General features: G+C 42.3%; 1 protein-coding gene across 5 annotated transcripts in view; it reads right to left on the minus strand.

Annotated features, from left to right (window-relative positions):
• The window catches only part of PPP2R2B (protein phosphatase 2 regulatory subunit Bbeta), a gene marked incomplete at its 5' end in the record, with an annotated part of 454,413 nt that overhangs the window by 82,185 nt on the left and 344,470 nt on the right, over window positions 1-27,758 (minus strand). For all 5 annotated transcript variants that reach the window (XM_082651306.1, XM_082651307.1, XM_082651305.1 and 2 more), the window contains 3 exons: window positions 16,684-16,796; window positions 23,166-23,331; window positions 26,307-26,404. In XM_082651306.1, coding sequence (XP_082507432.1) covers window positions 16,684-16,796; window positions 23,166-23,331; window positions 26,307-26,404 — 377 coding nt within the window. The remainder of the gene's footprint in view (window positions 1-16,683; window positions 16,797-23,165; window positions 23,332-26,306; window positions 26,405-27,758) is intronic.

A 27,758-nucleotide genomic window follows, 5' to 3' on the forward strand; every position in this document is an offset into this window, starting at 1 on the left:
GCAGGTGTCTGAAGCTGTTTGGAGTACATGAAAGTTAGGACTAAATTTTCCTAAATCTCATAATGATTGAGTCAGAGAAGATCTAGATTTGCTTAGGGAGTGGGCTCAATGGATTTCTGTGGACTCTCCCAGAGAGGGGAGGAGAGTCTAGAATTGAAGGCAAAAGAATAGCTTCTCAACTAGGATACTGCTGGAGTGGGGGCATGCCTTGAAAGACACAGAAAGGGGAAGCAGAGTTCATCCAAACATTACAGATGAAAGTTACATTATCCCTCCTGACAGGGGAAACCACTAGTAGAAACTGAGATAATTAAGGACAGCTAGGGAAAATGGAAACCATACTATGGTACAGCATGCAAACAAATGAAGGTGGAGGACAAAGCTCCCTTCCTACATAAGCAGTATATGCAGCTGTTCAGTTTGGAGTGTTCATTTAACTTCTTGTTAATTTCCAAGTCTTGGAAGGAGTCTGACTCAAGACTCTCCCCAACGATTTATTTTTCCTTCATGAGAACTCTTTCATTTAAAGTGACATTCTATTCTAGATATATTTATAGGCATGCAATTTCTTTTGTCTTGAAGTATAGAAAAGGAGACAACCCAGCTCTTGCGTTATGACACCAAATACAGAGAGGCATTTTCATTTTTTAAGGTTGCAGATTTAGGTGAGCTAAGTTTACAGACTGTTTGGAATTTCAATCTCTCAACATATACGACACTTGCAAATGCTTCTGATCATACTTTTTTTTTTCTTCCCCAGAAGGGACCAATGCCAATAAAGCTCATCTGCCTGAGTTACGGCTTTTTCCCTCCGATAATCAGTAAAAATTATGCAAAGGCACAGTGCTGTTATCAAACAGAAATAGAGAGCAATGTAATTCTACCTGATAATCTGGCCTGGCACATTGTTTTTCCAGAATCTATCTCACCACAGATGCTGGCAGAATGTTTTATATATAAAAAAAAAAAAAAAAAAACAGACCAATTAAGGGGAAAATTTCTGGAAAGTCAATTTTGATATCCAGTGTTGTATTTGAATTTGCAAATGTTAGACAGGTTGGTAACGAGCTTGTGCTGGAAGAGAAAAATAGAATTTTTTTTAATGATCAAGACAAAGGAGAAAATATCAAGAGAACTTCTTTTGGTTGTTTTTATTTAAGGAAAAGTGACCTGCTTGGAATGTTTCTCTTTATTGCTAATGGAAAATAAAGACAGAGAGTCTAACGTCTGACAGTGGATCCTTTGACCTAGGCAGAAAATACTGCATTTCTGATGACTGACGGTTAGAGGCTGAGGCGGAGAAACTAAAGGAAGATTCGCAACCAGAGTCCTGGGTCGACTTTGAACAACTTTACAGGCAGTTCTTGATGCTACCACCCCTTAGGCCGCTCACCTGAGACGTGGCTGCAGCTTCTTCCCTACAAAGGAGTTACTACTAAAGCACATAAAGTTTCTTAGCTCAGGGAGAACTTGAAAGTTCACTGGTCCTTCAAAAACAGGTATGGCACTGTGGGAACACACTTACTTCAACTTATCCAGAGAGATTCAAATTGATGATTTATTTTCCAGTATCTCCTAATCTTTGCTTACAGAGTTTCATTAAGAATCTTTAATGCGGGGCTTCCCTAGTGGCACAGTGGTTGAGAATCTGCCTGCCAACGCAGGGGACACGGGTTCGAGCCCTGGTCTGGGAGGATCCCACATGCCACGGAGCAACTAGGCCCGTGCGCCACAACTACTGAGCCTGCGTGCCTGGAGCCTGTGCTCCGCAACAAGAGAGGCCGCGACAGTGAGAGGCCCGCGCACCGCAATAAAGAGTGGCCCCCGCTCGCCGCAACTGGAGAAAGCCCTCGCACGGAAATGAAGACCCAACACAGCCAAAAATAAATAAATTAATTAATTAAAAAAAAAGAAAAAAAGAATCTTTAATGGGAATTTCTTTTAGGCCAGAGATGTGTCATTCACTAAAGAGTCTTAAACATTAGGGTTGATATGTCTTAGGCAAATAAACTCTAACCATAGGATCAAGTTAGAAGTCTCTTCCCTCTTACCTATCCTCACAGAACCGTAATGCTTCTATCCAAAAGCAGCAGCTGGGGTCTACCAGTTGTCTCTCTGTTCTGAGACTTCTTGATTTCCAAACTGGAGCTAGTTACCTATTATGGAACGGTCACTACTAAATGCTGGATACTGTGTTAGTATTGTTTTTCTGATAACAAGTCCTATGATGTAGGTACTTGATTGATGATAAAACTGATACTTGGAGAGCTTAAGTAAAAACCCCAAAGCCATACAAAGACAGAGCTGGGATTTGAATCCAGAGCTGTTCCTTTAAAGTCTGTTAACTGCGACACTAGACTCTTTCCCAGAATGGTTCCCACTGTGGGCTTTCCTCCCCTACCAGAGGTTAAGTGGAAAGAAGTTGGCCTCACGTTTCTCCTGGCAATGAGGATATTTTGCTCACACCTTCAGAACAAACAGGCAATTCTTTTGTTTTACTGTATCCATATGACTTGTTCCTTCAGCTCCCGTATCTCTTTGTGTACTGTCTTGACTCATTTTGGGTTTGTTCACATAAAATATACTGCATTTCTCTTCTAGGTCCCAGGGAATTTTAACTGTCAGCCAACACATTTCAGGTTATGTTGTAATTTTGAAGATACGCTTCTCTTTAAAATACGCAAAGGGTGGAAAAGAAGAAAGGATCCTCCGTTATTGGCAGCAGGAATATCTGGGCTGGACAAATACCTGGCCCCCTTTTCACACAACTGCCACTGACCGAAGTCCCTTTCAAAAGCTCTGGGAACCGGATTTAACTCTGTCTATCCTGGAGAATGAAGCAGCTCCCCCACAGTTTTGCTCACTCTGTCTAGAGTAGCCCAGATGAAACACAAAAGAGTGTTTCTTGAGGTCTGTGGTAGAAGTTAGTAGTCTGAGTTTACTCTGTGCTGGGGCTTCTCCACCTGGAATCTTCCAGGCTCTCATGTTTTGCGAGCTACTTGGTATTTTATGGACATGAAATGCAGTGAGGATTTGGGCACTGCCCAATCGACTTCAACTTTTAAATCTGTATTGAACATCTTCTGACTTCCTGTCCTTCATTCATTTTTCAGTTTTATGCTCTTTTTTTTCCCCCAAGAAATACACTGATATCCTGGATGATAAGAGAGCAGGTTAGCCACTGTTGGCCCCTAACTCTCAGAGATTTCTGCCCAGTGAATGCGAGAAAGGAAAATGGCAACAATAGCAATGATGATTATGGTGATTACACAATCGGGAAATCTAGGAACACACAGAGAACAAGCACAGTACCAAACTTGCTCCCCTTTAGAGTCTGGGAAACCTTTGGTGGCTGCTATTGCTAGATTAGCAATAGAAGCCTTAGGAAATGCCAGGGAAACAACTCGCCCCTTCCTAGAGCCAGTGGGCATTTGTCTCTGTCGTTCCTCTGGGCATGGGGCCCTGTTCTCTCTGCATGGATAGCAGAGCAAATCCTGTTTAGGTGCCAAGCGAGAGCTCTTTGATATGGTTCTGCACTGCTACACAACCTCAGTCCTTGCTTTCTCTCTCTCTGGCCCAATTCTTGCATGGAAAATTGAGGTAATGATTTATATGCTGTTAGTAGTTCTGACAGGTACACTCGATCTTGGCTTCCTCCAGCCCCAGGACTAATCGGAAGCTTATCTTTTCCTTTGTGTAACAGGGAGCTGTCAGGTTCTATGACCCTCCAAACAATTCAATCACTCATGGGAGGATTCACCTTGGAGGGAGGACACCTTGATACTGGAGGAGCTCCATGGAGGCCATGCCCTGACATGTATCAAAACAGTGGCAGTCAAGGGCTAGAGGGCAACATGGCCACACTGACCAAATGCCACTGGCTTCTGGAATGTAAACTAGTCATATCCACCAGGAGTTTTCTATGTTGTGCTGGCAGCTTTTCTGCCTTGGTGTATATCCTGTCTTGGGTGCAGAACACTGAGCTATTGAGGAAAGAAGAGCTGTTTCAAAAAATGACCAGAGCAGAGAAGAAAGGGTTTGCATTGCTCTTGGGAGAAAGAGCAAATTCCCTAGCAAGGTCTGTGATGGCCATAACCTGGCTGCCTTGTCACCTGCATCTTGCTGGTACTACACATCCCCTGGGATCAGCATTCCAGCCACTTTGGCCTTCGTTCCATCGCCTGTTCTCTGGTGCAACTTCCCAACCTCAGGGTCTTTGTCCACGGCATTGCCTCTGCCTGGAAGGTGCCTCCCTCTCCTCTCCTTACCTACCTCCTGCTTCAGCTCTATTATTAACTGCTCAAGAAATTATTCTCTGTGCTTCTTGAATGGAGCAATTCCTCCATCATCTGCTCTCCTATGCACCTCTGAAGCCCCCATCCCAGGGTCAGTTTTACATCAGGGGCATTTGATTCATGGCCTTCCCACCAAAAGAGACTGAGGGCATGAGGTCATGGGCAGGGACCGTGCCATTCATGTTCACTGCTGTAATTCTAGGGCCTATCACCATGCCTGGCTTACAGTAGATGCTCAATAAATACCTATGGAATTAGTGAAAAAATGAAAAAGCAACAGACCTAGGCGGCACCTATGTTCTTCATGGATTTGACCATCAAGTAGGGAAAGGCACATTTAATCAGGACTGGTGTGACAGCCATCTGAGAGTTCATGTGCAGAGATGACTTTATTATGGGAAGGAATGATGGTGACCAAGTGTGGCTTTGTTTTGTCACTTCTGTCTCAGGCTCTAACCCGACAACTCCTGAACACCTGCTTTCTTGTCTGCATTGATAGTCTCATATATACCCTCCTTAGGATGCTTTTCCCAGTTGCTCTTTGAATTTGGAAAGCAAATTATTATTTTTTTTAAATCAAGCTTTCAGAAGTTTCTAAACATCTGCGTGTTTGGAATTGAAAGGGCAGGATAACTGGATGAAGTTTTCACCTTGTGGCTGGATGTTCTGGCATTAAACAGACAATGTCCTCATTTAACTCAAAGTTGCAGAATTCTCAACTCCTGAAAATAATTAGAGGAAGTGGGATCTCAGGGCAGAATAGAAAATGTTGAGAAGGGGTTGAGGCAGTGTTTAAATACATAACAGGACTGATTGTGATGTCAGGCATGGGGACACGAGGTTGGTGCTGTTACTATTTTCAAATAAAAGCTTGTAGCCAGCTAATTCCTCACTGAATTATAAGCCCCATGTGAGGACAGGGACCACACATGACTCTCTATATGTGGAACCTTTTTTTAATAGATGCATATTAGATAGATGATAGCTTACACAGAAGGAAACATTTATGAACAGTGATGGTTTTTAGATTGGCTAAAGGGTCATTTCTGTTTCAAGAAGTCTCTGACAATAGGATAAAGCCCACATTGGCCCACATGGGTGAGAACCATTGCTATTGGGAGTCCAGATAACATGGTGGTTAAGAGTGGGGGTCTTCAGTCAGACAGTCAGGGGTGAACTCTGGTTCTGCTACTTGCTAGCGAACAACCTTGCACTAGTTGCTTCCTCCATGTGGAGCTCAGTTTCCTTAGCTGGGAAATGACGATAATAGTTTTCAGCTGATAGGGTTAAGGTGAAGATTAAATGAGGAAGCATGCAAAGTGCCTGGAATAGTGTCAGGCACTAGAAAGTTGTCGGTTAATGTTAATGAACTTGTATGTCAAGAGGGAGGCTCTGTTAAGGCTCTTTCTCCATCATGGGATTCTGAGACTGGACGGCAGGAAAATGGGGGTGGAAACGCTGCCAGGTTAACCCCTGTTCCCTGACCCAATTCCTTCAATCAGCATCTCCCAAAGTGAGGTCTATCGCTGTACTACTCAAAATAACGGATCCCTGAACTGTTTGCTAATGGTCCGTGACAAGATAAGGAGCTCAAGCCAGAATCAGTGCACTGCTCCATCCATCGAGAAAGTCTTGCTATGGAAAATAAAAGTGTCAGCTGAGGGCTTCCCTAGTGGTGCAGTGGTTGAGAGTCCGCCTGCCGATGCAGGGGACACGGGTTCGCGCCCCGGTCCGGGAAGATCCCACATGCTGCGGAGTGGTTGGGCCCGTGAGCCACGGTCGCTGAGCCTGCGTGTCCGGAGCCTGTGCTCCGCAACAGGAGAGTCCGCAACAGTGACAGGCCCGCGTACCGCAAAAAAAAAAAAAAAAAAAAAAAAAAAAAAAAAATGTCAGCTGAACTCTACAGTGGATTAGTGATGTGAACGATTCATATTCTGGTACAAGCTCTTTATCTTGTTGTGGACCGACACTGGGCCAAGGACCACGTTTTGAGTAAAATGTTAAAAAGAACAGTAATCCCATAAATTGGGAAAAGTGTTTTTCATGGTCAGTTAGGCTTGGTGGAAAATAATGCATGCACTATATTTTTCTTAGACTTTGATATTGTATATTAGTATATTACAGGTCTTGAGAAACCCCAAAGTAAATAAATTTGTTTAAATGTATTTAAGCTAGGATTTACCATATTTTCTTGAGCAAGAAACATGTGTGTGTGTTTTTACAACCGCTTTTAACAATTTTTCTGGTAAAGGACACGAGCTCAACTGATCATCTGATGAAAACAACAAATTCCAAGAGTGCGATCCACTCTCCTCCATTCAACTACATACAAATCTAGGACCTTCCTGTAGAAATTCATTTCCTACTGGCTCAATCATTCTAAGGAAACCAGAGAATTAAATCTTTTTCCAGTTGATAACAATCTCCTTTAACATAAAACTCCCCTTATAAAATATTTTCGTCCAACCAGTTTCTTATACTTATGCACCAAAGAAAAGAAAGTATCTTCCTATATACACTAACCTCTAGGGAAATACTTAAAACTTTTTCTCTGGTAAGGACGGGTATTTAAAATCAGTGCACCAGTGGAAGTCTGGTTAGCAATGTACTAAGATCAAAGTGATCTTGTTTTCTATTGAACTTGACTCCAAATCCATTTTGTGTTAATGATTTTCTAGAAAACTCTTATGTATAATGAGCAGAGGCCTTAGAATTCCTCTTGTGATTTCAAATGAGTTCTTTGCATAACTTGGTAGCAAAGGGGACATAGGCTCATATTTTTGATCTCTATTTAAATAAGTCCAATTGAAAACCAAATACTATAAATCAGCTCTAGGCTATGTTAACATTCTAAGGTTTCCTGAACAATGGGCTTCTTGGTACTTTGTGCCGTGTGCACGCCTGCACACGCATACACATGCATGTGTAGTTTCAGGGGCTGGACCTCACACCTCTTACTCAAGCAAAAGTGAGCTCACATTGGAGAGCCAGGACCTGGTCTGGGGACAATGTCTTTCCCATGACACTCATAATTCAGATAATTCCATCTGAAAGATTCAGAAAATGGAGATACGTTTCTTCCTCGAATCATCCAATTATGCCCTGGATTTTCCATTTACTTTAAAAGTATACAGAGAGCCCTTTAAAGGAAAAGATGGAGAAAATCATTCTAATAACTTCTCTTTTGAGAAAAATCCATCTGGGTCAGTGTGAATTAGGTTTGACCCAATGACAAGATCCTTGCTTGCAAAGCCTGGAAAAGGTTGGCAACCTGCCCCGGCCTGACCAACCGACCCACATCTCCAAAATTCAGACCATTTAATGACCAAAGTTAGGAAGAGAGAATGGGTCATAGTCTAGAATACTGTGCCTCCTGCCCAGGGATTCTCAAGATAAACTGCACCAGAGACCATGGAAACATCGAGATTTTCTTCTCTAACATGATCCTTTTCTTCTTCTGGTACTCGTGGACTTCTCAGCTTCCCACTGTCATTGAGTGTACCTGTGGGGAGTGTCATTTACTAGTTCCTATCACATTCGAGAAGCCATGGCTGCCTTCCAAAGGGGTTGGGAGCAAGAGACAAAGAGAACTTGCTCTTAAGACAGGTATAGGATTCTGCTTATATTTACATTTATCTTGGATCTAATTACTACATGGTAAATGCAGCACAACGAAGGTAGCTTTGAGATGAAAGAAAATATCTTCTTGTCAGTGAAAATATTCTGAATCCAAGGCAGCTTTGGAGGGCCAGGGCAAACACACATTCAAAATAAAGCAGAATGGATTGCTGGATTCACTAGTATCAAAACATAATGCTGCTTTGAACTTTTTGCATATATTCATCAGACTTTCCTGAAACTCCTGGTTGTCCAGGTGAAAGACAAGATGGGAAGGAAGAGGAGAAAGGTAATAACATATAGCGAGCATCTGACAATCGTAAGGCATCACACCAGTACTGTCAACACATTACTCTATTTTATTAGCATGACCTCTGTGGGAAGAATGTAGGATGAGTTCCATTTTTCAGATGATGGCTGAGATGTGGTCAGAGCCCTAGCCCTTTAAAAATGTGACTCAGCCCCTTAGTAGCTGCAGCCCTTGGGTAAGTAACTTCAGCTTTCTGAATCAAATGTCCACATCTGTCAAATGTCTCAAACCCAGCTGATCTTCAGAACTACCTGGGATACGGCTGAGAACTATGGGTAGATCCCTTGGCCCTGTGCCTGGACATTCTGAATCAGTCAGCTGGGGATGATTTAAGACATTTCTAGACTCTGAGGATCATCCAGATTTGGTAAACCATGATCTAATTCCACGCATCCTTTCTGCTCCACTTCCCCCCCCCCCGCCCCCGCAAACAAAACGGAAACCCCACCTGGGCCCAAGGTTCCCGCAGCATCTACCATCTCCTTCATGGTTTCTTCCCTAGTCCCTGCTTACTCATATTTTAGTTTATACCAAATATTCAGATGAATATATCAGGCATTCTATTTAGTACAAGAGGTAGGATAGTAGTATGGATTTTAGAATCATGAAGACATGAATTCAGGGACTTCCTTGGTGGTCCAGTGGTTAAGTCGCCATGCTTCCACTGCAGTGGGCACGGGTTCGATCCCTGATCAGGCAACTAAATCTCACATGCTGTGCGGCATGGCCAAAAAATAGAAGAAAAAAAAAAATAAAGCCATGGATTCAAGTCCAAGTACTACCACTTACTAGCGTCTGACCTCAGGCGGGCTGTTTAACCTCTCTGGCTTTGGTTCTCGCATCTCTGAAATGAGGTTTATTACCTTCATCATAGGTTTATCTTGAAGAATAAATGAGCCAACATACGGAGCGCCCCTGGAACAGAGCAAATGCTAATCCATGTCCGCTGCTTTTATTATTATTTCAGTTAGTTCCTTTGCCTCACATTGAACCCAACTAATGTTGTCTCACTGAATATTAGCCTAAGAACAGGGACATCCACAAGTGTCACCCCTAAAAGGCAAAACATGTCAACACACTGAGGCTTGGTGGTGAGGGTAGTGCCCGGGGTTCCTGTGGAGTGCTTTCTGATCCCATACATGAAACCCCATGACACAGACTGATAGAATCAGATAATGATGGCCATCAATAACGATAACAGAAATTATTATTTATTTTCATAAACACAGAGTCCGTGCGTCCTGCTGAGTTACACACATCACATGCCAGCATTCACTTGTGCGGTAGTCAATCAATGGGGGATTGCAATATCCCCTCGCTGAGACAGGAGGGGGAAGGGATGGAGTGGAGGTGGAGAAATTACCCACACCAGAGTGACACATTCACAAAGTTAATCTAATCCAGGGGCCGTCCGGGTGCCACTGCGAGCGTGTGAATATGGAGTAGCCTTGATTGATTTTGCACTGCAGTAGCTAAACACTTCATTTTTATTTGCAACAAATATAAGGAAAGGAAAGCTGAAGCTGTAAAAGCATTGGCTATGAAGCCCCTAGAGCATCAATACATCATAAAATGAAGTCTAGAAAAATTAAAAATGGGTACGGGAAGACTGTATCTGTGTCCTAAGAGGCCTCCGTTGTCGAGCAGAAGCCCAAAATGAAAACCTAAGGCAGTGATGGCCGAGCCTGACTCAACCAGTAATTTGCCCTGTTACTGGCCTGGGATTACCCATTCTCCTGGAGTGAGCCTTATCACACGGTCACCACGGAGGCAGCAAAAAACACAAAGGCTGTGTCTAGACCGAACACATTTCATTCTCGGTTCTGCCTCTCAGAGCCTCAGTTTCCTCTTTTCTTAATGGGGATAATCACATCCAGATCACCAGAAATAGGGAAAAGCAATTCATGTCCTACTTGCCCCCCAAGATCCTTGGGGGCATTAAATAAGACACCCCCCCCCAGCATGAAAGGCCATCTATCCCTCAAGATGCATGTTGAAAATTCCTTCCTGGTCCTATAGCTCTCTCTTTCTGTTCTCCCTCTGAAGCACTATGGCAATCTTCTGTGCTTTTCTCGGGACACTTACCCGATCCGGTGTTTCTCAAAGTTGGGCCCAGGGATCACCTGTGTCAGAATCACCCGGGGATTTTCTAAGGGGGATCTGGTCAGTGATGTTATTGGGTACAACTCAGACCTTCTAAACCAGAATCCCTAGTGATGAGGCCAGTGCCTGTGTTCTAAAATGCATCCCAGGAGACTGTGAGGGCACTGTGGTTTGAGAACCACTGCTTGAATTAATTTCATGTTGCAGCGACTTGCAACATTCCCCTCCTGGCCCCTGGAGGACACAGAGCATGTTTCACTCATCTTTGTAAGACCCGCTCTGTAGTATGTATTTCGCACGTTGCCTGGTGCATAGAAGGCACTCAATAAGTAGGATAAAAAATACATTGAAAAGTTCTACGTGTCAGATGCTATTATCCTCATTGTCTAGATCAAGGACCATGCAATAAATAGTCCTGGATGATGGTGAAGGGCAGGAGCTGTGGGGTCAGATAGACCTGGGTTCCGTTCTTGGCTTTGCCACTTATTATCTGTGAGGTCTTAAGCCAGTGCTTACCTCCCCGATCCTCTGTTTACACACCTATAAAATGGGCATGATGCATAAGCCATAGGATTGTGATGAAGAACCAACTATAAAATATACAGAAAACTGCTCAGTGTGGAGTCTGTCCCTAGGAAGGGCTGAATCAATGTAGTTGCTTTTATTGGTAAACTTAAACCAGTAGTCTGTTTAATCAGTTCTCTAGAAAACAGATCAGGCAGTTAAACTAGTTGTTTCACAAAAACGATCATTTTGGGGAAAAAAGTGTGTTTAGCCAAGCTGTCTAATCCCATGACCTGCTGGCAATAATCCTCAAGAAGTTCCCTTCAGAATTTGGAGCTGGTGAACGCTCATGTCGATTTGCCATGGTGTCTCAGACTGTGGCTAGGAGGGTGTCTAAACTGCCATCAGTGGGATGTGTAAACATCAGGGTCATTCTAGGTGGAAAAATCACAGGAAAGTCACAAGAATGTGTGTGTCCTGAGCTGAAAGACAGAAGCAGTCACCGGCAGAAGGCATGTGTGTAAAAACATGATATAATTGAATCTTTTCTCTAAAATATAGTGCATCCATTGTGTGCTCAACCTGTGGCAGAAAAGCCTTTGCAGCCCTCACCCTCGCCGTCCACTCCGCCCAAAATCTAGCTCCTACACTAAGAAAGCTTTGCCGAAGAATTCCGAGAGACACTGATAATGAAATTCCCCTGCTCTGCAATCATGAATTAGTATTTTCTTAAGATGTAGCTGTAGGGAATCATAAAGAAAAGCGTCAGATTTGGGGTCAGATGGATTAGGTTTGAATCCCAGCCCCACCACTTTCTAGCCATGAGATCTTGGAGCAAACAACCACTTGTCTACTCTGAAACTCAGTTTCCACTTCTCTGTAATCTATTCATTTGACAAACATACCCTGAATACCTACCATGTGCCGGAGCTACAGGAGAGGAGACGCGTGGTTCCTGCTTTCATGGAGCTTACATTTCAGGGGAGGGGGAGGGGAGGCCAACAGTGGACTAATGATACATCTGGCCAGGAGGAAAGTTAAGAATAAAGGGGCAGGGTAAGGACACCGAGAGTGAACGGGAAGATGTGAGTGTGCTACTTCCCCTACAGGATTCTAGGAGAGCTTCTCTGAGAAGGTGGCATGTAAGCTTAAATGAAAGTCTCATTTAAATGAGACTTAAATGAAAGGAGGGAGGGAGGCTTTGCCTGATCCAGAGAGGATAACCGAACCCGAGAGAGTTACTGTTAGGACAGAATGATATAAGGGTACACAATCCAGCACCTGGCATATAGGAAGCACTCAAAAATGTGGCTATTATTATTATTAATATTAGCTGTAAGGAATATCCATTAGAAAACCTGAGTTCATTACATCCCCTTCATTTTGGGGAGTTATGGTGTCACAGGTTGGAAGCTCACACCTTCCAGACAGACTCTGTGTAACTCTTCTGTAACTGGTTCAAAAGCACATTTCCACCTGGCCTAGGTTCCCAGGGCGCTGGCAGCCAATCCTAACGAGGGAAATAGTAACTCCAGGCTCATTCTGCACAGATAAGTACGCTAGGTATGACTTCTCACCACCCATCTCCCCTCCCGGGCTGATTAAGTTACACGAACCGTGAGTTTCCGTTGCCAAGAAAGGGCTCTGAGGTCTTCTTAGCTGTGGGTATTGGGAGGTTGGAAAGAAGGGCATGGAGAATCTTGCTAAGTGGAAGTACATAAGACCTCAAGGTGAGGTCAGAGGTCAGAGGTATGAAAACTCCGTGTGTGAATGTGTGGGTGAGAGAGAAAAAGGGAGGGAGGGGGAGGGAGGGAGAGAGAAACACATGCATACACCCTGACCTAGAATAATAATGGCACTAATTATTAAGAAAAGCATTTAAAATGCCCAATGTATGTGTCCAAGTTGAAGAGCCACAGCTCTTGATTTTCAATCCCAGCTCTGGAACAAGCAGTTGACAAACACTGGGCAAGTCATTTTCCCTCTCTGAGGCAGCATCAGGTTGAAGGGCTCAGGGTCCCATAGATCAAGGTTTGATGCTTAGCATGATCTTGGGCATCTCACTGAAACTCTGTGAAGCGCATCTGTTCAATGGGTATTTAACAGTGAACTGTACCTCATGAAGTGGCCAATGCAGATACAGTGTGCAGCATGGTGCATGGCAGATAGTAAATGCACAGTAAATACTAGATCCCAGCATCTTCACCTGCCTTCCTACTTGGCTGGTCTGAAGATGAATCAGGGAATTAAGTAAGTAAACACTTTGTGATAAAAATGGTATTTTACAGGGCTTCCCTGGTGGCGCAGTGGTTGAGAGCCCGCCTGCCGATGCAGGGGATGTGGGTTCGTGTCCCCGTCTGGGAAGATCCCACATGCCGCAGAATGGCTAGGCCCGTGAGCCATAGCTGCTGAACCTGCGCGTCTGGAGCCTGTGCTCCGCAATGGGAGAGGCCACAACAGTGAGAGGCCCGTGTACCACACACACACACAAAAAGGTATTTTACAGCTTATAAGGTGTTATTATTAAACTATCATCACGATTATTGCTTTGAATGTTATAATATTAAGCAGGAGATGTAGTGTCCATAGAAGTGCTTCTCAAAGTCTCTCTGGGTAATGAGTGATTGGATTTGAAAGGCTATCTTGCATGAAAAAAGGAAAAAAAACAACCACATTCGTACTTTGAAAAGCTGAACCTCCCAGCACTGAAACAGAACAGGTTCATTACTCAGTGAGGATTAATTAGCTGTTGGGTATTATTAAACATTCTCACTTTCAAGATCCACGTAGAACTGGAAACTATGAAGTGTACGAGAGGTACAGGGAAGTACCTGTACCTAGTACCTAGGTACTAGTACAGGGAAGTACCTAGTACAGCGAAGGAAACTAGGTACTAGTACAGGGAAGGAAACCTAGGTACTAGTACAGGGAAGTACCTAGTACAGGGAAGGGAAAAAAAAGCCACAATTGCTGGCGATGCAAATGTCAAGAGCAGAGCATGTTAGTAAATTATGGTCTGATTAATATCACATCAGCTCATTCTCTGTTTGGAGTCATTGTTCTGAAACTGGTTTTCAGGGTTGCCTGGTTCTTCTACCACTGGGATCAAAGAGAAAGCAGGCAGGCTGGCCTTTTCAGTGTTTGCACTGAAAGAACACTGGAGTGTGGATGTTTACACTGAAATGAGGATACTTGAAAGCCTAGGAAGGTAGACGAGATGAAATCAGATACGAGTTTTACAATATGATAGCAAATGTGTCTCATGAGCTGGTACAATAACTTGAAATGACTGAAAAGTAACAGAGGCTCATAAAAACCAGAGCGTGGAGGAGCCTTAGAGATGATAAGAGTCCAGGGATAACAGATCCCTTCGTCTCAACCACCAGGGGCTCAGGATAAAAATGCAGATCCCTCTGGACCACGCAACTTGCTGAAGAGAATCACTGAGGCTGCATCCTGGGAATCTGCATTTGTAACTGGCACCCATGGTTGCAGAACCACTGACTTTGTCCAGTCCTCTGCTCAGTTGCTTAGAAACTAAGCACAGAGAGAAGAAATGAGATTCACTGGCCCCGGGTCACAGATGGTTAATAAGGACGCAAGAACCAGAACTGGGGTTTTCTAAGTCCCAGCCACTCCTCAGGGCCTCCTTCCATGTTTGACATGTACAAGTCCACTTCATAACATCACTGTGTCACTTTGGGGACAACCTCTGTTCTAATGGAGCTTACATAGAGTCCTTCTCTCTTCTTCATCATGGGAATGACATCCTCCCGGGGGCTAAATACAAGTATACAAAATCCCACTGGATGCATGGACAACTGGAATTCATAGTGGGGACTAGAGATGGCACCTGAGAAATTCCATCCACATAGCGAACAAGAGCAAGGTAACATCTGGGCAGAAGTTCACGTTATAAACTTCCCAGTGGTGCCTAAGCCATCTGTTTTCTCCATACGATTGCAAAGTCCGGAGGGGTGAAAGACTATCTTGTTCCTTTTGTATCACCAGTACTGTGCTTGCCACTTGGTAGACATCAGTGAATAGCTTGAGGAGTGAATACAAGAGTATAAAAAGTGTATGAAGAGAAAAATGGGAATTTTCTCAAACACATAGGCCTACTATCACTAGGGGGGAATAACAGTCATGAAAATGATGATGATGAGAGCAAGACTAGAAACCATCAGCAGGAACTAATATCACTGAGCGCTTTCTCTGAGTGAGACACTACACAGGCTAAGCTCTCTATCACACACAATACTGTACTGAATCTTCACAACAATCCCAGGAAGTAGCGACCATCCCTCATCCCTGTTGTGCAGATGTGACATGGGAGGCACAAGGACTTTAAGTAATGTGTCCAAGGCCACCATCCAGAAAGGAATGGAGCCAGAATTCTAACCCAGGATGGAGTGACTCAATGTTCATACTCTTCACTGTTCTCTCCTCCAGTCTCAAAACCTCTGAGCATTTAGAGCATCGACCCAGTCTGATAAGGTAAACTTGTACGGTTGTTCTCCAGGTTGAAGGCATAGGCGGACGAGAGGAAACAGAGCAGCCAATGCTCGTTGGCCCAGAAGAAGCTCAGTAGAAGACCAGGTACCCACTACTACTGGGTACACACACGACAGCCTAGCATTATGGGCCGCAAAGAGTCTGTGCTCAAAAAGCATCTGCTGAATCAACAGATGAACAAATGAATGAATGAATGAACAAACCAACAAGCCAGTTGATCAGGCACACGATGATCATTCAATTCCCACATTTGCCTCTAAACATAGGACGACAACCTCTTTCCCCACAGGTATTGATACTTTAGTGTCTCTTTGCAGTTTTTGGTTTGCAGTAGAGCTGCTGGCATCTGAAAGCACATATTTTACCCAGTTCTGGAAGCGGCTAGGGGCCAGGGCTGGTCCCAACATGTGCCTGGCTTTACCGTTCACAATGAACACTCCAAAACTAAACTCATCACCCAGTCCCAGATCATTTTCATCTCTATCTAGAGAGCCTTCCTTTAAAAGTCCGCTTTTAGAAATCCATTTCTAACACCATTTCCCTAACAGACATATCCCAATCTCCCAGAACCAAATATAATTTCTCCCTCCTTCGATCAAACTGCAAACTCTCTGACTCTCATTGCATTTATCTTACTCTAGTTACTGTCATAAACAATTGCATACTAGTCCTACCCATCCTCTTTCCTTACCAGACTGTGCTTTTCTGGACAGCAGGAAGGAAGCTACCAAGACTAATAGTAGAGATCACTTCTTGCGTACCAGCCATGGAATAAGGGCTTTTCATCCTCACTGCATTTTAGCCTCAGAAACCCACACACAGTAAGGTACTAGGTTCACTGTTTTGCAGATGGAGAAACTAAAAATAACTTGCACGACAGAAGTTCAAAAAAGGGAGTGACTATGTGATAGTCTGGTAAGTGGCAGAATTTGAACCCAGGCCTGTTTGATTCAGAAGTTCATGTTCCGAATCACAAGACTCCAACTTCCTATCTGGGGAGTTCCATGCCTGTACCTTGAAGGAGCTCAAGACATGTTAGATGATGCAAACAGACAGAGGCTAAGAACATAGTAATGCATGGCAGTGACCCTGCAGGTAAGTCCTCAGGGGCAAAAGGAAACGTGGATTTATCGTCATCAGAGGTTGGTGCCTGTCCTGTTCCTTCACCTACCACCAGAAACTCACGTAGGCGGGGCCTCTGCTTGACCTCCCTCCCTCACACCTGAGAGGGGCAACCTATAGCAGCAGTCAGCACGCAGCCAAACTTCCCCTCCACTTCCCCTGACCTTGGTTGCCAAGGAAACTGAAAGAAGGTGGAAAACCAGCCATTGGGCTCACCCGCAAGGTGGTGATGGTGGCAGGATCCCGCAGCCGGCCCTCCTCATCTTTCAGGTTGTAGCCTTCCGGCCTCTTATCACGCTCGCTGACTTTCCACAGCTTCACAGTTTTATCTGCGGAGGGCAACCAGAGGAAATCAAAATGACGGTGAGAGGAAACTGGTAAAGGAGTCTTTTTTTTTTTTTTTTTTTTTTTTGCGGGACCCAGTTGGGGGCGGTTGCAGGGAGAGGTGATGGTCACGATGGAAGGGACTGCTAGGGAAACTGGCTCATGTCAAGGGCTTCAGTGCATAAATCTCAAGGCCTCTGAAGGCAGAGCTCATGTTTCAAAGTGAAAACATTTATTGTGCTGAGACAAACGGTTTCCCTGACAATGGGCTGTTAAATCTATAGCTTACATTTAAACTGGATCATTCAATAATATATCCTGAACACTGAATAAGAGTAGTCGTAACATACGTAGAATTAATGATGTAACCATGTTAGCGCTTTCCATGGAGAATTTACTTAATATTCACAATAACCCTGAGATGTAGGTCCAATTATTATCCTCATTTCAGCATCCCACCTCACTAAACACTGTCCCTAGCATGACCTGAAAGGCCCTCCGTGACCTGCACCTCTACATCCTCACACTTTATGATCTCACTGTCTACCCCACTCCCTGCCACTTCCTGTGCTCCTGCCACCCGGTTTCCTTACAGCTCCTTGTATAGGTTAATCCCACTCCAGCCTCAGGGCTTTTGCACTAGCTGCTCCTCCTGCCAGGAAAGCCCTTTACCCTCTTTTTCACAAGATTTGTTCCTTCACTTTGCTCTCCTCTGTTTATGTCCCAACCTCAGAGGGGGTCTTTCCTAACCAACCTACAGAAAGATGTTTTCCTCACCGTTCTGTATCCCCTCTTCCTGCTTTATTTTTATTCAGAGTACGTTTCACTCTCTGGCAATTTAATTATCTCGTCTCCCTCACAGTAATTTAAATATCATTGGAGGCAGGGATTCGGTCTGTCTTGTTCCTCACTGTATCTCCAGCACCTACAACAGTGCCTGGGGCATAGTGGATGTTCAAGAAATAGGAGTTGGATGAATGAATGCATCTCATTTACACAGTGCATCTTGTTAGCGGTACTCGGGGAAGTAAAATGAGAAGGAGATTCATCCAAATGCTTTCCCCTTGCAGTCTCTTTTCTGAGTCCCCAGCTGGAAATGACCTTTCTCAGTTCTGTACTGTCCCAGGACTCTACACCACTTGGTGACCCCTGTCATTCTCTACAGCAATACAACAGGGGTGAGGACTCCAATGCCTACAAGAGGTAGGCAGTGCCCGGGGAATGAGTGAAAGGGGGCGGGGCATCAGGGGAGCTGGAGATGGCATGCCCCACCTGCAGTCTTTTGATTCCATCTTTTAAAAATTGAAGTAGAGTTGATTTACAATGTTGTGTTAGTTTCATGTGTACAGCATAGTGATTCAGGTATATGTACATACATATATATATACACACACACACACACACATATATATATATATATACACACAGATATATATATCTATGTATACTTTTTTCAGATTCTCTTCCCTTATAGATTATTACAAAATATTGAGTAGAGTTCCCTGTGCTATACAGTAGGTCCTTGTTGGTTATCTATTTTATATATAGTAGTGTGTATAGGTTAATCCATTTTTTAAGGAAACATGTTTGGGCCAAACAGATCATGTCTGTGGTTGCAGGCCTTTGTAGGCCTTTCTTATCAGATCCTGCGTTCATTATTTGTGCTAACTTCTCTTCTGGATGGCAGACACTCGACGGCTCCTCTGCGTCTTGCTCTGTGCCTACACAGGGTGGCTTTGGAAGCAGACAACCTTGGGTCCCATCCCGACTCCAACGCCAGCCACCACGTGGTCGAGGGTTGGGATTCACGTGCAGTAGGCGCCTAACTAGTCTTTGGGTGACAGACAAAGGGGAGTAGCAGATAAAGCAGGAGAAAAGGTACAGAGTGGCCAATTAAGTTTGAATTTCAGAAATATGAGTAATTTTTTAGTATAAGTATGTCCTCAATACTCCAATCTTACAAATAGAGATAGTTAACTTCTCTACACCTCAGTTTCTTTATATGTAAATTGGGGAAAACAGTGTCGTCCTCATGGGGCTCTTTGAGGATTAAATGAAAGAATGCATGTAGTGTTTAGCCCAGTGTTGCACTTCTAATAATGGTTCACAAATAGCAGCTGTTGTTAGAATTAGCAAACTGGGCAACTGTTCTGCAATAATAAGATGTTGCTCTGACAGCGTGAGCTTCATCCCATGATGATGTCAGCACATCTTACTTCCTGTCTGTAAGGCTGTCAGGGGAGGAAAGCCACCCCTGTATCCTGCCTATATTAGGATTCCCTTGCTCCTCTGCCCCTCATCTCCCTCCTCCATCTCTCCTTGGCAAATGCCTTGTCCTCAGCGGTCTGAAATGCACATTATGAAGTGGGCTTCCTGCAACAATTTGGCTGCTCTAACAGAGAAGGGCCCCTGTTTCCTAATATGTGGGCATCACTTGGACTGGTCATGTCTGCTGGCACACCTGTAAAGTCTACTAAGTGTAACATTTGTGCATTCAGCCCGGCTTGTACTGGGACAGAAGGCGAAGAAGTCTTTCCCAGATGTTGGGTTGAATTTAGAATTTTCTATCTATACTCTTCTGGTCCTACCCTCTCTGAATATAGGCTGCATAATGACCTGCTTTTTAGGTTGAGAAGATGAAACATGGGCCATATGTATTCAGTCATTTGATTAACTACTAATCAGAGATCAGAGTAGATTAGCTACTGTGGCTTAGAAGAACCCAAATCAGTGAATTTTAATACTGATTATTTTCTATTGCTGGGCTTTGGAATGTAGCCCATCCCAACTGCAAGGCAATTCTTCTTTTATGTTTTTCATATTAGGAATGATAAATTGCTATACAGAGAAAGAGAGAAATTGGAGGTAAAACATAAAGAATAAAAATCCCTAAAATCCCTGCAGTCTGGGACAACCATTGTTAACATTTTACATAGTTCCTTGTAGTATTTTTTTCTATGCCTTTTTTTGAAGAGGGGTACAAACCTATAATAATATCTCATATATAGATTTTACATTTCTCATTTTATTTTCTTCTTTTTATTACACAACTGGTACATAAAATTGTAGAAAATGAAAATGAACACAAAAAAATTAAAAACTCCTTCAATTCCAGTAGACAAAGACAACTACTATGAAAAATTTATGTATATCCTTGTATTATATTTGTGTGTGGAATTATATAACTTTTTAAATAGCTTTTAATAGATGTATCATGCTATACATAGTTTATAATACGCTTTCTTCCTATTTACCTATCTATACCAACATCTATTTCTACAAATACATAATGTATTTGTATTTTATGTATTTAAAATACATAAAAGAATTAGTTAATAATTAAAGAGAGAATTAGTTAATAATTAAAGGTCTAGTAATGGGAAATTTATTAATAAACTATAGAAAAAAACATACAAGGGAATACCATGCAGTCATTGAAAATGTTATGGTATTTTAGGAGAAATATTTCATAATTAGGAAGGTATTCCTGTTATTATGTGTTATATTATTATATAAAAAAATCTGGTTGCAAAACAGTTATAGAATATGTCATATTTTTGTTAAGAAACAAACAGATTTATCCATGCCTCTTTGCTTTTCTCTTTTTTTTTTTTTGGGTTCACGGGCCTCTCACTGTTGTGGCCTCTCCCGTCGCGGAGCACAGGCTCCGGACGTGCAGGCTCAGCGACCATGGCTCACAGGCCCAGCCACTCTGCGGCATGTGGGATCTTCTCAGACGGGGGCACGAACCCGTGTCCCCTGCATCGGCAGGCGGACTCTCAACCACTGCGCCACCAGGGAAGCCCTGCTTTTCTTTTTAAAAGACATTAATAGTGGTTCTCTCTGGATAGGAACACTTTCCTTTGTTTCTCTGCATTTTCTAATTTTTTTACAATGAACACTTATTACTCTCATAGCATGAAAAACAAATTAAGTATACCTTTTCCTCTCATCATAGGAATTAAGATAGAAGTAGACATTCTAGGTAAAGCAATGTGCCTTCATCTGGCAAATAATTTTAAGGTCTATCTTTACAACTGAAGGTTGGTTTTATTTTGCATTAAAATTTCTAAAGCTGGGAATGTATTCTAGCAGAAGATAAAAACTGTACCCAGCTATAATGAGATAAGCACAATTTTTTTTAAAAAAAAGATAATTGATGGTGAATTCAATTCAATTCCCCATGGTTGGGGTGCCTGGAGTTATTCTTGACTTTATTATCACACAATTTTTCTTGATTCAGTAGCTTGAAGCTTTCTGGATAAAAAAGTCTGAGGAACATGTGGCTGTTACTATGAGTAATGGCTTTTTCTTTCTTCTGGCTGGCTCTCTGAGTAGTTTATCATTACTTGTGGCAGCTTTTAAACACAATCTTATCATCTATCTTCATTTTCTCTTTTGTACAGTAATTCCAATTGTCTTCCATTAATTTTTGCATGTTAACCTATTTGGCTTAAGGGGGATTCTCAACCTCAATATTAGTATAAAAAAGAAAATCACATATGAGCATGGGAATTTTTCTTCTAAGAATCATTTTGAGATGCTGTTGGCATATGAAATAGCATCCCAAATGGGAAGATAATATCCTTGTTAATCAAAAAACTATTTAAAAACTCAATTAACAGAACATTATGCTATATAATTAATCTTCATTGCATTTCACTGATTTCTTTCCCATCCCCCCCACAAAGTAGTTAATATGTCTTTTATGTCTTTGAAGTTTATTGTAATAATCAATAGGCTACATTTCATAATATAAAGTAAGCTAGCTATAGAAGATAATCAGATGCTTTTTCTCTGCCTAAAGTAATTAAGTCAAAATCATCAGAAGTTTCTTCCATTCTAAGTTGTGTTGAATCTGCTGAGCCTTTGAGGGAAACTTAAACAAAACTAAAAGGGAAGAGACTGAAACAAATCATGTGGCTTGACTTTTGGGAAATCAAGATCAAAAAATGTAAACAAAACAATAAATGAGAAAAAATTAAATTACTTGGAATCTGGAGAAACAGATGAGTGGAGATCTGGTCATGTTGAGATAAGCTATGCTTGAATAACCCTAAACTGGCTATTTCAGAACTGTAACTTTATAGATTTATACACTGGCTTTTTCATTTGAGGGATTTTTTTGGTTCATATGCATTAAAAACTTTCCCCTCCTGTTTTTCATAAGATTAAAATAAAACTCATTGTGAAAACTTAGAAAATAAAAACAATAAGTTTTTATTTTCTAAGTTTTCACAATGAGTTTTATTTTAATCTTATGAAAAACAGGGGGGAAATTTAAGGAATAAATTGACAAGTCACCCATAAGGCACAGTCAAAATTAATCATGATAAACCTTTCAGTGTGTTTCCTTTCAGTCTTTAAAAATGTTAATATATGTTTGATCGTAGTATATACACAGTCTGCATTTTTTTTAACTTGACATAAGAGCATTACCCTTTCTTAATAAATGTTGGAGATAGGCAGAAAGCAAACCTCTTGTTTCTTGATTTATATTTAAATGTGTACTCCTCAAAGACACACACACACAGGACGATGAATCACTCCCCAGCTTATTTGCTTGGGAGATGGTGTTTAATTTGTATATACTAATCCTCTAATTGTTATGCTATTCAATTAGCACCCTTTCGTATATGATTTGATTCTGAATTGTTTTGAGTGTAGATGGCCTCTTTCACAGCAAGGGTATTAAGAAGTTTTAGGGTTGGTAATTCCACTGTGTAAAGGTTTCCAGATTAATACAGAATCGGCTTCCGTGTTCAACTCCGAACATTCTCTCTCTCTGACCTATTTATATCAACTCTCCCTAAACCAACAAATGATATAAGAAGAGTATGAAGGGAGAAGGGAGAAAGAGAAGAAACCATTACTTGATCAGTGTTTTGATGGGGTCCCCTCTCTTCTTGACCTATGTTTCTACTAGAGAGCTTGATTGTGTCAGACAAGGACATCTGCTTTCCAAACCCTCAAATATATTCAGGGATTAATAACTTCTACTGAGTACGCCAAACACACAGGGACGGCATGTTTAGTTTCCCGAAATGTGTTCCCAGAATAACATTCAGTAAATCTTTAGACAGGAAGTCACATTCCCAAAACACCTGGAAATAATCTGCATTAGTCAAAAACTACAGATAACAAGTCTCACATAATTCGACCATAAATTTGTTATTTTTAAAAAAGAATAAGTACTATTTACTGAGGGCCTATTCTCTGCCAGCCATTCTGCTAGGCCTCTTGCAGATATGGTTTCTAAGTTTTTCAACAGCCTGCAAGGTAAAAAGGAAAATGGAGGCTAAAAGAGATTGAAATACATGGTTTGCTGACCGTATCTCTGAAACTACCAAACAAGACAAGTCACCTCCACATACCATTAGTAGACAGAAGGAAGTAGGCTGCATTCTGCTGAGGGAGCCATCTTATTTTATTGATTTTTTCTTCTATTTCTAAACTCTTCAGGTAATCGAACTCGGGTTCATGGCTCTGGAATGTGCTGTAAACATTGTATTCACCCCTACGATGAACCTGATTTTTACTCTGTAGGAAGGGAAAAAAAAGTCACATGAAAGATTAAATCACATAAGCCAACTGCAAATTCACCAGTTCCTTCCTTTTTCTGAGTAGAGTCATGAGGGGTGAGACGGGCAGGCCGTGTCCAAGTGGGCTGAGGGCAGGACTACAACGGCCATGGGTTCCTCTTTAGCTCAGGGCCCTCAGGCTGTGGTAAATACTGGCCCCTTCAATATTTACAACTTTTTACTTATAAAGTATATACATAAACTGCTGCATGTCTTGGACACCCTTAGGAGTGAGTCATCCCATGCTGATGTCCATACAGACTTGTATCAATCTTTTAACAAAAACACAAAGCTGTAGCATCTGCACCTTTCACCGGCCTTTTAAAATCTCATCAGATCTTCACAGAATCTCTGAGAGGTGCACAGAGCAGGGAAATGAACAAAAGAGGCTCACAGAAATTAAAATGACTTCTCAAAGGTCACACAGCTTATAAGCAGTGGATCTCTCCCTCTCCTTTTTCCAACATGAATAACAAAACAGACGTGAGTGCAGAGATGACATGTGAATCATTAGGAGAACCATGAGACTTTACACTGGCTTTCCCCCAGCGCTGATTATGCAAAGTGCACACAGCAGGAACTAAATAAATGGTGAGAGAACAAAACATAAAGGAAGGGTGTGCAGAAAGGGAGGAGACAAAGAAGAAAGGTGGATAGGAGGAAAAGATGGTGTGAAAGAGAGAAAGGGAAGAAGGGAAAAGGAGGAGGAGAGGTTTGCATTTTAGGACCTAGTGAGCAAGGGCCTCAAGATTCAGGCTTCGGAAAACTGTGTTCAAAAATTCAAATCCAGGGCTTGCTAGGCATTTGTCACAAATGCTTGACTCTTAATAAAAGGCTCAATTAAAAAAAAATTATCTCTGGGTAGATACTGAACATTCAAACCCAAGTCTCAATTTACTGATGGGTGATGGTACTGATACCCAGATGTTAAATGTGCCTGTGAGGGCACTGAGGTTCCTTGAACAAATTTTCCAGGACAGCACGTCTTGAGGATTCACGCACAGGAGCCACACACGGGAATCAAAAGGAGGCCTGACCTAGATGTTGTCACATGGCTGTGTTTCTCAAGCTCAGTGTTCATTCAACCCCAAGTCTCACCACAAAGCCCAACATTTAACTGCAGGCTATTATCCTCAACATTTATTCCTTATTGAACAATACCACCCTCCTTTGGAAAATGTGTCCCCCTTCTTTCTACTAATGAATCAGGTTCCCCAAATATTTCAGTAAATTAAAATAGGTGAAAGCTATAAATACCTAATGGGAAACATGGAGCGGAATATTACTGGCAACACTCTGCCTTGGGTAATTTATGCTAAACAGTTCCTCTGGTTTCTCTTTATCATCACTATGAACCTAATTGGATTTTTTTAAAAAATTGAAGAAGAAGGTTTGAAAATCAATTTTAAAAGGACTTTAAAGGCTGACATCCTCGCTCCTACCCTGTTTACTGCAGAGAGAGCTAGTCCACCTGAAAAATAAATTTTTACGAGTGTTGATTTGCTACCATCCAAATCAGACTGTCAAGTGTGTGTAGGATGTGCCAGACCAATTAGCACTAGGCAGCTCCGGAAAAGCAGGAAAAATTCCAGGTCACGAAGAGCTATTAGTTCCTACTTGCCAACAACATTTTCGTGTTTCCAGGGCCAATGGAATAGGCTGGGTGCCTGATTTAACGCTGAACACTTGAATTCATACAGAACCCCGAGGGATTACGATGCCCTTATAGAAATTAATTGCAAATAATGTGCAATTACCAAATATATCACCTCTAAATGAGGCTTTCCTTTTTTGAGGGGAGGTGGAACACAAATGACTTTGAGGCACAAAGCAGGCTTTAAATTGCTAGGGAAGTCTCTTGTGAAACCTCCCTCCTGCACGGGGCCCTCCTGCTACGCTGTGCCGGGTGAATCTCCGAGGCAGGCAGTAGCAGATGGGCGAGTTATTTGAACACAGACTGGCCTGCTGGAAGCTTCAGGACCACGCCGGCGGAGGCCAAGGAAATCAAATTGGGCCATAATTTCATTCTGACAGAACAGAAGCAGACACCAAAAAACTCAATTTATATGAAAAAGAGAAACAATTCCTAGTGGAACCCAAGTCTCAGGAAGAAATGGGCTTTTCGAGATTCACTGGGAGTTAGAACTGCTGCTCAGAATGCATAGAGCATTCAGCTGCAGGGAACTTCGTGTCACCTATAGTAAAGTGTGGGCTACATGCATTGCTCAGATGGCATTTTCTGGGATTTCACTCCCTTTGGTAGGGGGAGCTACCATTTTCTTCTTTTTTTTTTTTATGGTTAGCAATAAAGTATTTTTAATTAAGGTATGTACGTTGTTTTTTTAGACATAATGCTACTGCATACTTAACAGACCACAGTATAGTGTAAATATAACTTTTATATGCACTGGGAAATCAAAAAATTGGTGTGACTTGCTTTATTGTGATATTCCCTTTATTGCGGTGGCCTGGAACTGAGCCCACGATCTCTCTGAAGTGTGCCTGTAAATTGTATGTATTCTCTTCTGACCCAAGTTATCCTTTTCATATCTGTTGGGGAAGGGTTATATTTTTTATCCTAGGTATTCTGTTAGGAGTCCCTGAATTTCAACAGCTGGAGGAGGATAAACCCCACTGAAAAAGGAGGCGTTACACTCAACAAGCACCCGTGGAATTTTGCAGGTCAGATGAGAAGTGAGGTCGTTTTGAATGTGCAATACCCAGGTTTGGAAAGATGAGACCTTGCCCAGAAAAGGCTCTATTTTCCGGTGCTTTTGTGAGCCTGAGTGTGTAACTACTGATGTTAATGACTTTTTGGCAGTTTTAGTTTGCAAGCCAAGCAGCAAGGTTAAGGGCAACACATGAGGATTAAGGAACGGTGGGAGGCCTTCTTTAAAAGAAGAAAATGGCTATTTTGCATTCACTGCCACTTACCTCCTGCTCTCGTTGAAATATTACAACCCGACCCCCCTTGTCCCCTGTCGCTAGTAATTCTCCCGTGTGGTTGAATTCTACCGTAGAGATAATGTCAGCTGAAAAAAAGAAGACAAAGGCAATTTAAGTAACTGCACACTTACTTTGAAACGATAGATAATAGACATACTTTTCTGTGCATTTAAGGGCTTAGGGCTTTGTCTCTGCAGTGGAATTTACAAGGATTCTGTGTTCTGTATTTTAAGTGCCACTAGAAGTGGCACTTGGGAAAGTAAATTTCCCAGATGCCCACCCTGCACTGTGGTCTCTAGGAACAACTGGAGAGAACAAAAGGAAAAAGCACATTCAGACCCTTTTGTTTTGGTCAAGAGAAAATGAATTTCTTTACGGGCGCAGGGAAATGGCAATTTTCTTTGATAATTTCTACCAACCACAGGCTTTTTTCCCACCCGTGTCCTTCTGCATTCCCCTTTCTTCTACACCCAGAAACTTCCCCAAATGAGTTTCAGTTGTGGAATCCAAACGAGGGCTGAAGACTGAGGAAGAAGGGGTGAGATGCTTGAAGCTCAGACACCGAAAACAAAGGGGCGGATCACAGAGGAATCGTCGGGAAATCTCCAGGAGCTGGAAATTCAAAGAGGGACCCCACAAATGCTCCCCCTTTTCTGGTGAGCCGAACACACCCTTCTGGAAGAGCAGGGCCTTACTGCAACCCCAGGAGAATGGTGCTGAGAAAACAGGGTCACGAGGTCAGAGGGAAGAGAGAAATTTGTACTCTGTATTTCTTATTTTTTAAGTGTATTTTTTTTATTGGAGGATAATTGCTTTACAATGTTGTGTTAATTTCTGCTGTATAATGGCATGAATCAGCTATATGTATATCTATATCCCCTCCCTCTTGCACTCTGTATTTCTAAACAGAGAAAAGACACAGGCATCAGGAACTCAGCTCACAGATAATTGCTGAAGGAATGCCAGCCTACCAAGTCTTTCTTCAATGCTGGTAAGTTACCCCCCCCCCCCCCAGGAACACGGACAGGTAAATTACCTATGATTGGATTTATTAGGGCTATTTTTAGAAAAATGTCAGAGGTTAATTCCTCTGCAATTATTCCCCTGCAGGGCTCCGACAATTGCTACAGAGAGTGCAAATGAGTTTAAAAAAAAAAAAAAAGAAGGAAGCAGGGGAATTATGACTGTGGCCTTTGACAGAAGTACATTCTGAAGATTATGTCCATGTAAGGAAAGCAAAGGGGAAACAGTGAGGTGGAAAACTAAGGCAATTACCCCTGAATAATTCAAATCTCAAATCTTACTTTAATATCATCATTTCAGGATTTTCTTTGTATGCCTGATCAATTCAGGTAAGTAGTGTAAAATTCTCCACTTTGCTTCTAACTGTCCTTTTCCATCCATGAAAGAGCTTCAAATGGTCATTCTTTGCGCAGAAGG

This window comes from Grampus griseus, assembly GCF_964374135.1.
Source record: "Grampus griseus genome assembly, chromosome: 3".
NCBI classification, from domain to species: Eukaryota; Metazoa; Chordata; class Mammalia; order Artiodactyla; family Delphinidae; genus Grampus; species Grampus griseus.